At 29.6% G+C, this 13,523-nt stretch overlaps 3 protein-coding genes across 3 annotated transcripts; 1 reads left to right on the top strand and 2 right to left on the bottom strand.

Moving 5' to 3' along the window:
* The first annotated feature begins 601 nt into the window (after positions 1–601).
* On the top strand, positions 602–2,050 carry Chro.80315 (hypothetical protein). The annotated part of the gene is made up of 1 exon (XM_661503.1): positions 602–2,050. The coding sequence occupies one exon, from the start codon at positions 602–604 to the stop codon at positions 2,048–2,050; it is 1,449 nt and encodes a 482-aa protein (XP_666595.1).
* A 675-nt stretch (positions 2,051–2,725) lies between these two features.
* Positions 2,726–4,291, bottom strand: Chro.80316 (NADPH:ferredoxin oxidoreductase). Its single annotated transcript, XM_661502.1, has 1 exon — positions 2,726–4,291. The coding sequence occupies one exon, from the start codon at positions 4,289–4,291 to the stop codon at positions 2,726–2,728; it is 1,566 nt and encodes a 521-aa protein (XP_666594.1).
* A 218-nt stretch (positions 4,292–4,509) lies between these two features.
* Positions 4,510–8,115, bottom strand: Chro.80317 (insulinase). The annotated part of the gene is made up of 1 exon (XM_661501.1): positions 4,510–8,115. The coding sequence occupies one exon, from the start codon at positions 8,113–8,115 to the stop codon at positions 4,510–4,512; it is 3,606 nt and encodes a 1,201-aa protein (XP_666593.1).
* Between the last annotated feature and the right edge of the window lie 5,408 nt (positions 8,116–13,523).

Below are 13,523 nucleotides of genomic sequence, written 5' to 3'. Positions count from 1 at the left end.
TCCTATGTTGACTCCACAAATCACACAAATTTTATTATTGATAAGGGATCCTGTCTCAGATCCTTCCATTTTACTCATTTTTATTGGNGNTTATTAATACATTTTTTTTTATTATAACTAAAATGAAAAGTATCTTACCTTCTTTATAACAAATTTGTTAGTTCGGCGGTTTGGAAATCAAAATATAATTTTGATTTATTGATCCTAAATGTGTTTTTTTCTTAAAGAAAGATGTTAGTAATAAAGGATTATTCGAACTAAAAAGGAAATAAATATAAAAGCAGCGATTAACTATCTTACCAAAAATTAAAATAGAAAAATTTTACAAGCCTTTTAAATATTCAGGGTATTTTTGCTTGATTAGCATGTAATTTGCATGCAAACTAATTAGATTTTAATAAAATTAAATTATACTTTTAGAATTAAAAGAAGCAAAAAAATAAATTAAAACTTTAAGATTTTAACTTATTCGTATTTTATTTGAAAAATAAAAATGTTTTGAAGGCGCTGTAATATAATTTAGTTAAAATTAAAACTAAATGAATTTGTGAAATAGGTTAATCAAAGAGATAAGATATGATTGTGGAGATTGCTCATAAATATGGGTGTTATAAAAAGAACTCAGGTATTGATTGTTGGGATGGGCCCGGTAGGTATGACATTAAGCAATTTGCTTAATTTATATAAAGTCGACAATATTATTGTTGACAAATTGACACAATTTTCGCCTATTCCAAAAGCCCACTACATTTCAAATCGCTCAATGGAGATATTCAGATTCTGTAACAACTTAGATCAAGAAATATATAGGCTTCAACAACCTTTAGAATTTTGGAGAAGAATAACTTATCTAACCTATTTTAATAATTGCAAATTTGGTATTTTAGGAACTAAAGATGAATTCAGTAATTATAAGACAATTAATGGTTACTACTTAGATTTGGATAGCCAATCAGGAGTGGCAAATTATGATCAAAGCAAACTAAATAATTTATTGTACAAACATTTGAAACAGTGTAAATATTCCCAGATAATGCTTGGAACATCTTGGAAAGGATATGAATTTGTTTCTAAAAGTGGAAAAGAAAAGGTAATTTCAAAGTTAGAGAAAACAAATTCAAATTTGGAATTTACTATAGAGAGCGATTTTTTAGTGGGAGCGGATGGAGCAAAGAGCCAGGTAAGGAAAGCTATAAATAAAAGTTTTAAAGGGCATGAATCTCTTCAAAAACTTCTAAATATTAATTTTATCTCAAAGGATTTAGCAAAAGTTTGTCTGGAACTCAAGCAAGAAATTATTGATGAGTGTAATAATATTAAATTAGTTCCCACCACAAGTATGTTATACTTTATTCTAAATCCAAGTTTAATAGGTGTAATGGTACTTCACGATATAAGTCAAGGCAACTTTGTGATCCATATTCCTTTAGTTAGTTCAAGCTCTGAGAAATTTGATTTAGATTTTTTTAAGCATATTTTCCCAAGTTTAATTAGCCAAGTATGCAAGAAAAACATTAATTTAGAGGTAAAATCTATTGAAACATGGAATATGTCAGCTCAAGTACTTGATTCGTTTGTTGATGAAAAAACAAATCGAATAGTTTTATTAGGAGATTCTGCTCATAGACTTCCCCCATCTGGAGGATTTGGGATGAATTTAGGAATTCAAGATTCCCTTAACTTAGCATGGAGATTAGCATTTGTATTAAAAAACAAATACGAAGTAGATATTAAAAAACAATTGAATGAGTTTAACATGGAGAGAATCCAACATGCGCAATATGCCTGTAATAATTCTATTCGGAATTTTTATAGGTCCCTATTTATTCCTAAAGCTATCGGATTGGACTGGAAAATAATATCTAGTATGCAGAAGTTAATATCTAATGCCGATAAATATATTCCTAATAAAATCTTAGAAGAGAAACCAGTCATGGATTACATTTATAAGTTAGGAATGTTTAGATTTTCAAAAATACTAAGGAATGAAAATAAAATGGAAAAGATAAAGATGCTTATTCAGGTTAGTTTAGTACTCCAGCTATATTAATATAAAACGCTTTTTTAGGGATATATTAATTCAAGGGAAAATTCTTTATCTATCAACTTCAAAGGTCTTGATCTTGCATATGCATATAACTTTAATGCAGGAAATACAAAAGCATCTTTTGTGGCTCCAAAATCGCCGTTTAATTATTCCCCAAATACTTTACTAGGAATGAGAATCCCTCATGAATATGTTTATTTTCAAAGCCTAGATAAAATATTCAGAATCTCAACAGTAGATATCCCAATTGTATTTTCAGAAAGAGAGCCAAAGAATGTAATACTGATTTTTAGTGAAAAAAGGTAAGCAAAAAAAAAGTATTAAACAAAAATTATTTGACTAAAAAATTAGTCTCGATAAAGTTAGAAAAGCTTTTCCGAATCATGTTGTTGTATTTTGGACGGTAAAAAATGAAATTAATCAAGGTCAATCAAAAATTTACACAAATCTACAAATTTTGCCAACTGGAAAAATTAATAAAATTTGGACTTCAAAGCAGGTTAGAGAAAAATATTTGGAGAAATTGAATAATATAAACAAAAATTCTATAGTAAAAAATTATCGAGAACTAAATTTAAAAGATTCAGATAATTTATTTTTTGAAATTAGACCAGATGGTCATATAAAAAATATAGGATGCTAAGCTTCACATTCTTAGGAGGCATTTTTTTAGCAAACTTAATATTTCATTACCAAGTGTGCGTGATTTGAAAGCGCAATATTAAGATCTCCTTTGCTATTAGTTTCCATCCAACCAGTTTTAAAAATAGGACAGGGAAAACAATTATTTTCAAATGAATGATCTTTATTTCCATTAAAAATATAATCATATTTTGGTTTAAATCCCAATGATGTGATTAATAATTGGCAAGGTAAATAATATTTTTCCTTCTCATTTAACTCTGTTTTATCAGTAATTGGTTTAGAATCACAAATATTTCTTGCTAATTCTATTCCTTTGATAAACGGGATTGATTTTTTTTTCACATTATTCTCTGGAATATTGACTTCTTCAGTTTTAATATTTACAGGAGAGAAGAGGTTTTTAAAATGTATGTTTATTGTTTTATCATTATGGAATATGTTATCATTATTGGCTATATATTCTTGGTGATTATTAACCATTTCCTGAAATATAGACTTCATCTTCAAATATCTTCTTTTTATTTCTGGTCCGCTTCTTTCTAATTCGAATAAGCTAGTTCGGTCCTGTGAAAGCTCAAAATCTTCTTGAGACATCATTACTCTGATATTCATTCCATTAGTAGAATTGTATTTTGATTTCCTAGACTTATCAATAAATTCCTTTAATAATGGATATTTAAAGGAATTTTGAATCCAACCTCTCCGTCCAATAATAAATATGTTTTTGAACAAAGGTCGATAGATATCGGAGTTTGAATATTTAGATGATGTGTTAATTAAATTCAAATAATCAGGATTCAAATATTTGTTTTTTGAAAGTTGTTCATGGGTATAGAAAGATAAAAGTCTAGTAATATCCAATGAAACATTACCATTTCCAATGATAACCGCATTCCTCTCACTGGAGTTTAATATATAATTTCTAAGTATATCAGAACAATATCCATATTTAAAGTCTTCATTCTCGTTTTTAAATGGGACGCTAATTTCAGTAGAAGATAAAGGACTCTTATATTCAAAAAATTGATTGTTTTTTTTTTTTAGGTAATTCAACTCTATATCCATATTAATTCTCTCATTATCAACAAGTTTATTATTGATCGAATTAGAATGTTCATTATTTGTTGGATATAGCATTTTTTTAAACATTGGGTGGTTATTATAATAAAATACCCAATCTCTAGAAGAAAATACTCCTCCTATAATTTTATTCTGTAAATCATTTTTCATATATTTCACTGGAAGAGTATGGAAACTTTGTAATCCACCAACTGCTAAAACCACTACATCGTATTTTCTCTTTAATTCTTCTAATTTAACATCATATCCCAAAGTCACATTTCCATAGAATTTAATATCATCAGAATATTTTTTAAAAAGAGAGTTATCAATACTAGAAATCGATTTTTTTAGATCATGTCTATCTGGTGCAATTCCATATCTGAGCAGCCCAAATGGTTTATCTAAGGAATCTAATAAATCTATTTTGATTGCAATGTTTTCCTTTTTTGATCTTGCCAGCAAATATTTGGCCAAGTAACAACCTGATGGGCCTGCACCAACAATACATAACTTATATATTGGCTTGTAAGGTCTCATTTTTATAAATGATCCAAAAACAAATTCAAATTCATTTCCTAGATTTAATATAATTATTATAACTACTTCACTAATCAAATCAAAAAGCAAACATATATTTCTGAAAGATTAACAAAATTAATTAGTGATGAAGTTGTCGATATATTTTGAATTTTTATGTTTAGAATAAAGTTAGAAAATTTGTTAGATTGGAAACCTGCATATTCCCCACATACCGCCTAAATTTCAACATTTTTTAGTGTTTCTTTTAAAAATTCAGAGTATGAAATGACACTAAATCTAAAATTTGGGTAATCCTTTAGAACTTCCATTGCATCAATAGCAGAATTTTCTCCACCGCAAAGAGCTATGCAACTTGAAGGCATCATATTTGTGGCATTAGGTAAGAAATGTTTAAGGTACTTGATTGAAACTCTTTTTATATCTTCAACTGTAACTTCTGATATTTTTTTAATAATAAAACTGTCAAATTTTGGAGAAATACCAACATTGAGATCAAAATTTAGCTGTTTTGCCCAAGAATTGAATTTTTTGTGCTTTGAAATAAATTTATAAGCAGCGATCCTTTTTGCTTCATCAAGATCTAGACTGTTATAAAAGCTTTCATAGTAATTAGGTAATTTGTTAGTTTTCTTAATCTCTTCATAAACCTCATTTTCATCCATTGATAACTCTCTGAAAATTTCCCAAGTCTTGATTAAAGATTGACCAATTGATGTTGATTCATACACACAATTTGAAAACTGTCCAGTAGTCATACAAAGATCTAAACTTCCACTATATGCTAAACCACTGCCCCTAATTGAATCAAAGAGTAGTGAGCAAGGATCCCAAAGATAGTTTGAAAGTACAAGAAGAGCTGGAACATCTGGATTGAAAAAATGAGATCCTTTTGGGCAGAAAGTACCAAATGTATTTAAATTGATTGACTGAACAAAACACGCTGTATTTGAGCTTGGAACCTTTAGGTAAATTGAATAGCCATATTTTTCAGGTATTCTAAATTTTTGTGAGCTGTTTGAATTAAAGTCTATACCTAGATCCAATGGGAGTGCTTTTGAAAGTATTTCCCATGGAAGTAAATTTATGTTGGGAGTGCTCTGTATTTGGTTATTAATTAAGTATTGGCTTTTGTAGTTTTTATTGATAGAAAAATATTTCAATAAATTTATTTTGTTGGCCTCCTCTTTCCCAATAACAAATAACGAAAACTTTGTGTTACTGGCTGGAATATCTTCTGATTTCCCAAGAGCGAATGGTCTAATAAGAACTGAATGAAGCCTTTCTAGTTCAAGCAAATAATTTTTTGGTTCTTCTATCAACCTTTTGGAAATATGATCAAAGTTTGGAATATTTGAAATATTAAAAATTGATTGATCGCAGAAACAAAGAGAGTTCGAGACAGAAGTAATTAAACCTTCTTCACTCAATTTTAGTTCGCTGATTGCTCCTTTGATAGTTCTGGCTATTGTAGAAATTCTTTCAGCATTCAATCTCATGCCACAAATTCCACTCATAATTAATATTGAGGAAAACTCGGTATATTCTATTGGGGTTGTCCAATTTACTTTAATTTGGTTTGGAATTGTATTAGAATCCAAAATCCATCCATCGCTGAATTCTGCATAGTAATCGATACAAAAAGTATTTAAAAGTTTATCAAAATCATCGAAGTTAATTATTTCTCCGTCTGACCAATTAACATCAGGTAGGAAGACTTTTGACTCTCTTAATTTTGAATATTTTTCAGAAATTTGTGGCCCAATTAAATTTATAACCTTAACAGATGTTTGAAATAATAATTCTACTAAAAAGGATGAAAGTAGTTTTTCAGTGTTAGATAGATTTTCGTTCAAATTAATCCTCAGTTGTGCGTGTACAAACTCAGTATTTGAGTTTTCTAAAAAAAAGTACAAACAATTATCTATTGTTCGTGATTCTAAGTCATAGCCCATATTTAATTTTTTAAATATTATGTCGTTCCCTTCATTAATCTCTGTTAGTTTGGCTTCTGAGTAATTCAAATTTGTGGTAATATTTGCTTTATTAAGATCAATACAGTTTAAATCGAAAGATATATTGAAATTATTAAGTATTTCGAGACTAATAGCACGTTTTTTATTTATTATTATCGACTCCTCCAACTTCGCCTTACAAATCTGAAAAAAACGTTTACCTTTCTTACTTATTCTTTCTTTTCTTTCTTCCTTGAATCTCTTTGTCATTTCTTTTGATAATTTTTTGCTTGGAACAAATTCAAGTATGTTCATTTTTTGTAAACAAAAGGCTTTGTTGAAAAGCGTTTTCCAATATTCTAATCCCTCTGAAAGCAATTTTTTGAAAATAAAATGCAGATTACAATATTCGGTGAGATCATCCATATTATTAATTCCATAGTTAATAAAACCAGATAGCTGGTTAAATACTGTATCAATAGTCTTATTTTCCAATGAAATAAGGTGTCCGTAGTATAGACCTTCTATCTTACATTTTAAGTCATTAATATCAAAACTTCTTTCACCATTGTGGAATTCAGAAATTATTCTCTTAAATAAATCCACTATCTTATTAATCTTTGTTGTTTCTACCCCCTGAAGTAAAATTTGGTGGTACCTATTTTTTTCGCAAACATTTGACATGTCTACATCTGAACAGTAAGATTTACCTTCTACGAGTTCTTTCATCAATGGGGAGTCGTTTCCAATACATAAATAATGCAATAATACGGTAATTGATAGCATTTCTTTAAAGTTTGAAAATGCTCCAAATCTCCATGAAAAACTAATGGTACTTAAATCCTCTTCTTCGCTAGGGAATGGGATCTCTAGATGCCATGGAAAAGATTGTTCTTTTAAATTTTCATTAAAACAAAACTTTCTATTTAATGGTCTTTGGTTTATTGGGGAATCTGAAATTCTAATTTTCTTACAGGTTTTATTATCATTAACATGTTCTGCTTCGCTAATAAATTTCCCAATTGTTCCAAAAATATTATTTATATTAATACTTTCATTCCCATGTATGAAGATTAACATATTATCCAAACTATAAAAGTTTGCATGAAATTCCTTTAGTTCATCTAATGAAAGATTTTGAAGTCCAGTTGTTCGACCAGTGCATGAAAATACACTAGATTGGCTTCCATCATATTTTTCAGTGATTTCATCGTAAAGTTCCCATGTAGAATGAAGCTTGATTTTTTTTTTCTCAGCAGGGCTCTCACATAAAGTATGAAACTTTGAAAGAGTTGTGACAACCTCATCATAGTTTCTCTCGAAAGAAGAAACTTCTGAATAAACTACTCCATGGTACTCTGCATTTTCATTTAAATGCACGATCTCTGTAAGAAATGATTCTTCCGACAAAATTGGATGAAATAAATGATCTAGCCAAACTTCTAACATTCGTAAAAGGCTCCATTCTGTTGTACATTCAAATTCAAATGTAGTTGAATCATCTATAGTGAAAGCATTTGTGTATGGACAACACAGTCTGTTAGAGATCTTATCAATGCTATCATTATATGGAAAGCGTTTGCTACCATTAAAAATTACATGCTCTAGCGCATGCGGTATCCCTTTATTGTTGTTTGGCACAGTTGTAAAACTTAATTTACAATGAGTAAAAGATGGTCCACAAATAGTAAAAGTCTTCATGAATGCTACAATAACTCCCTTTTGGTGTTGGTAGAGTTCTAACATTCCAACATTTGAGACCTTGATCGATTTAATAAAAGAGAAGTTATATTTTGTTTCATCTCGAATAAATTCCCCTCTATTTAAGTCCCCAAGTTCATCTTTAAATAAATTAGCCACTTCATTCATCGATTATTATTAAACTATAAGAATTTAGGAATAAACTCAAGCAACAAAAATAGTAATTTTCAAGTCTGTCAAATTGAAATGTGGCGCCTATTAGTTTGGATAAAATACATATTAACGAGTAGATAACAGTGCCGTGAGTAAATAGAGAATTAAGTAAACATATATAAAAGTTTCAAACGATGTATAAAAGGCACACCTGTTTATCACACAGTATTTGCAGCATAACCAAAGAACACCGTCGTAGAATAAATGACGGTAGAAAGTGCTAGGAATTCAAAGAGAAAGGGTGCCAATACTAATTTTAGAGACAGGGAACTTGTTGGAGAAAATAAAAAGAGAAGATGCTCTCATTCCTCATCAAGTAAGAATTCTAATTTGCAATCTGAAAGAAGGGTTCAGTCAAGATCAAGGAAAAATGAAAGCTGCATGAATGTTTTTGTTCAAGCAGATGATAATAATGAAACTGAATTAGTTAAGCTGAATACAATAGAGATAAAAAATTTAAAGGATGGGTTTAAATATGTAGGTTATAGATGTAGAGTTGCTGTATCCAGACAAAAAACGAAGGAATTAGAAAACAACTCTCCTAATGCATTCAACTGGGTGGAGGGAATAATTAAATTTTGGGATCCAAAATTTAAGTTATTCTTTATACACTTTTTGCTTTCACCTTCAATAAATTCATTCAGAAACATTAACAATACTCCCAAACATGAATGGAAATACTTGGCTACTCAAAATAATTCTCCCCCAGCAAATACTGATATAAGAAACCTTGTACTTTCACCCTTTGCAATTGATAGAGGCTGGTTTGATCCAAATCCAATAACTATGAAATTATATGGAAGTCTTCCTTTAAAAGATATCTCTTCTATTTCATTTGAAGACAAAGCGGGACTAACTAAATCTGAAAAATTTCCCAACGAAGTCTGCACAAGATGTAAATTACCAATAATTAAGGAAGAAGTAATTTACTCATGTGAGCTTTGTTCCAGGAAGTTTCATCAAAATTGTGTAAATATGAGCAATACAAGTATACAAGATCTAAAAGATTCAGATATTACTACATTGAGACAGTACAACTCCCCGAATAATTTGGAATTGTTATTAATTGCAAATGAGCATAACCAATATATCCGTGAAAGAAAAAGACTTTGGAAGCGTAATTATAATGTATCTCACGATTCTGAAGGAAATTTAAGTTCATATAACAAGTGTTTTAATGATGGGCAACTTCCATATGATCTCGTTGACGTAGAAGAACTAGAGAGAGCTCTACCAAATGAAGTAAAAAAAATCATTTTGGAAAATTATAATATGTCTCATACTGGTATAAGAAAATTACTCTCCAAATTGCCAGACAAAATGGGTTCTATAATTGGCGATCATCAAGTTAAGCTTTTGTGCAGGAATTACAGATATAACAAAAGAAATAAGTCAATTATGCTCACACATTCATACAAGGAAGAAGACTATTCAAGTACAATCACATCATTTGAATCGACACCTTCAAAAATTTGTTCTAGAAACGAGCCTAGTGTTCAAAAAAGTGATTTAATTGATGATATTGATTCAAAATTGGTTTTTAATAAGGTCGAATATAATTCCGAATCATCTTTTATTGAAACTATGGAATTGGAAAACATTGATTTCACAAAAGATGAAAATAATCCTATTCAAATATCTACAGACGATGCAAAAAACGAGCAGCTAAAAACAAGTGAGTACAAATATAGATGTAAGGACTGTATACCCTGTATTTATTGTAAAGAGCCACTATTGCGCATTCCGGTGATTCTTAAACCAAACGAATTACCAAATAGATCGTTAGTATATTCACAAATTCCTACAAAGTTGGAGGAGTTTGTTGTTTGCGGAACTTGTGGGATTTGTTACCATGGTAGCTGCGGAAATTCTTTTGTTCCACCATTGTTATTTGGTGGAAATAATTTCAATTGTTCCAATTGTTGTAAGTGTATACACTGCGGATATAGAGATAATGGTTTCATGGATTATGCTTCTTGGGACTCAACCTTTTCGAGCTGTATTAGGTGCTGTAAAGGGTTTGAAAGGGGGCAATTCTGTTCAATTTGCAGAAAAATATGGACATCTTCATGGGAAGGAGAATGGCTCCAATGCGACATTTGCAAGTTTTGGGTCCATTATGATTGCGATAAAGATTTAAATGAGCCAATAGAATTCTATTCAAATGTTAAAAATCTTTATAACTGCCCAGCATGTAGAAGCAATGATAAATCAGTTAAATATCAAAGGATTCTGGATCATTTTATTTGTTTGGACAAACACAAAGACTTTGCCTCAACTCCTCTTCCTTCATACCAAAATTATTGGAAAGTGGTAAAGATTCCAATGGATATTATGACGATCACAAACAATTTAGAAAGTAAAAAGTATGATTCAGATGAATATTCATTTATTAGGGATATATTCAGAATAATATACAATGCCCAAATATCTCATATGCCTAACCACAGGATTTTCAAACTTGCAGGAAATATTTTAAAGAAAATAACCCATTTATTTAAGCTCTTATTTGGGGAAAATTTATTGTTGAGATTTTTCGACTTTATAAAAAAAGAGGAGTCTTCGATGTCAATTTTGGTAGAACAAATAGATACTAATGATCTTAAAAGTAAAATAGGCGATGAAATATTTGAAAATACAAATTCAAATATAAGTGTTAAGCTTTCCCAAGATTATAGAGCTAACAATTTATCATGTGAGAACAACGTTGAAAATGAGCTCGCTATTGATCTAGCCGAAGTTGTGTTAAATCATACAAAGCTGAACTTAGATATTAGCGGTAACTTGAGAAATACAATATCCAGAAAGCAATTTTCATACTTAAAGGGCGATAATAATCTGAATTCAGTATTTGGAAAGCTCTTGGCTGAATTTAAGAAGTGCACAATTTGCCAACAAAAAAGTGATGAACTCCTTCATTGCTTAAAATGCGGAGTAAATATCCACTCTAAGTGTTCAGAAGTAGCAAACGGTTCATTTGTTTGCAACTCATGTACAGCTTGCCATATTTGTTCTGAGCTAATGGCTGATTCAAGTATACCAGTTATTTCATGTTATACATGCAATAAAAGAGTACATTATACATGTATTTGGCAGGATTATGAGAAGTTTATGGAGCAGTCAAAATATTCAGACATACCTTCAAGGACTAAGAAAAGAAGTGAAGGTGGGTATAATTTTACTAATTTATCCGGAAATTTGAAAGATAATAGGGATTATATCTGCCTTTGGAAAATTATTTCCTCCAATGCATCTCCAAACAAATCTAAAGTTTTGATTAATTCTCCACTTACAGCAGTTTTTGGCAAAGGGTATTATCAATATTTGATCAATGAGATTTATTTATGCACAGAATGCTTTGAAGCAAAGAGATATTTACATTCGAATCTGTTTATGGAGAAGTACGCAAATGAATACAACAGATTCTTATTTATTAAGGTAGTCGAGTTCCAGAAGTTGATTGACGAAATCATTACAAAAGATTTTTCAGAAATATATTTTAGTGAGGGAACAAAAGAAAGAGAAATACATAAAATTTTAGAGACAATTTCAAGGGTAGAGTTGAAGCCTTTTGATATGTCTTTCAAGGAAGAAAATATTATTATTTGTAATTTATGCTCTGATCGCTTTTATTGCAAAGATTTTGAGGATCTAGTCGAAATTGCGAATGATAACGCTATTTGTTCGGTCTCCCTCAATTACATTTGTAATAACTGTAATAAATTGTCGAATAAGATTTCAAAAAATCAATACTATAAGAAAAATGTTGAATTACCACAAACAAACATTATTACAATGGCACAAGAAAGCTTGAAAGAACCAACATATCCAAACAGTGATTTTCCTTTGATTTTAAATTCATTGATTTCTGCATCACAATTCAGAGTAACTTTATCTAAGGACGTTAATCTACTTCTAAAAGTCATTTTGAGCCCTCTTCTTGACCAATCAATCTCAGTTATAAAGAAGTATAAATCGTACTTAGAAATTGATAAAGAAAATATTAAAAGCGACATAATTAATAAGTATTTCAATTCTGTATATTTTGCAAGAATAATAAAACAGACTTTACAATCTTCTTTATTACAATGGTTTCTGTTTTATATCCACCAGAATGGCTTATTTGATTTTTCCAACTTGAGAAAAGACTATCTTCAACACTTTTACAAACAAAATAATGTAAACTTGGATGATTTGATTCAAAACAACACTATATCCGTAATTATTGCCTCTATTGAAAAGATGGTCCTTTCTAACGATTTTAATAATAAAACTAACCAAAATAAATTGATTAAAAATAATCTGTGCGATCCAGATTACTTGTCTTTTCTAGGATTATATTCAAATTTATTATTCCCACCCAGTAATTTTCAAATGTTTGGATTAGGGAACTTAAACTTGATGAATTACCAAGCTATAATTGATACTAAAATGTACCTTGAAATTAATGATTCTTTTAAAGAATATGTATTGAATGACCAAAATTCGCAAAGAAATTCGATTTTAGTTACTAAACATAAAGCTTTAAAGGGTGAAATAACACAAGGATTGACTCTAATAAAAGACCAAATAGAAATGGACAAACAAGATTTTAAATTACCTAAATTATCACTTTTTGTATTAATTTATAGTTTCATTCTAAGCAAATTAAGCAAAATAGATGATCATTTCAGCGATGTCGATTCTAATAGATGTAAATATTGTGGAAGGAGCCAAAACTTATTACTTGGGGACCAGTTGATTAATGTTCTTGAAAATGTTGCTCTACACAAAGAATGCGTATTATGGTCTCTCCCATTTGTTTTAGAACCAATTTTAAATAATTTAGATATGGGTTATGAGTCGAAGTTTGAAACAAATAAAAAAAAAAGTGAGATTTATTCACCTAAGTACCCTACTTTCGGAAGTATTCCTTGGCCAATTCTCAGGAAACCAATTCACGTAGATATCAATGACATTATAATAACATTGAACGATTTAAACGCTCTTAAATGTTTCTTCTGTGGGAATTCGGGTGCTACCATCAAATGTTCTGGAAATGATAAATGTTTTAAATATTATCATATTGATTGTATTTTTAAAGGTTTTCAAAAGAATAATTTTGAATATTGTTCCAGTTACCAATTTAATAATATATTTCGAGAGGAAAACAATAGTAATTTAGATTTGAGTATTAGTACAGATAAGGAATCAATGGTTCATATTAGATTAAAATATAGAAGAGTTTGGTGTAATGAATGTTGGGGAATCTACAAAACAATAATTGAGCCAGAAACTAGTTTTTCAGAGGGATTAACTGGCGGAATCTTAAATACATTTGTTAGTATGTTATTGGTCGATATTAAAATTGTAAATAATTTTGA

Source organism: Cryptosporidium hominis (assembly GCF_000006425.1).
Source record: "Cryptosporidium hominis TU502 chromosome 8 CHRO018116, whole genome shotgun sequence".
In the NCBI taxonomy this organism is placed as follows: domain Eukaryota; phylum Apicomplexa; class Conoidasida; order Eucoccidiorida; family Cryptosporidiidae; genus Cryptosporidium; species Cryptosporidium hominis.
The sequence above is the reverse complement of the archived record's forward strand: the minus strand, read 5'-3'. Positions and strand labels throughout refer to the sequence as shown.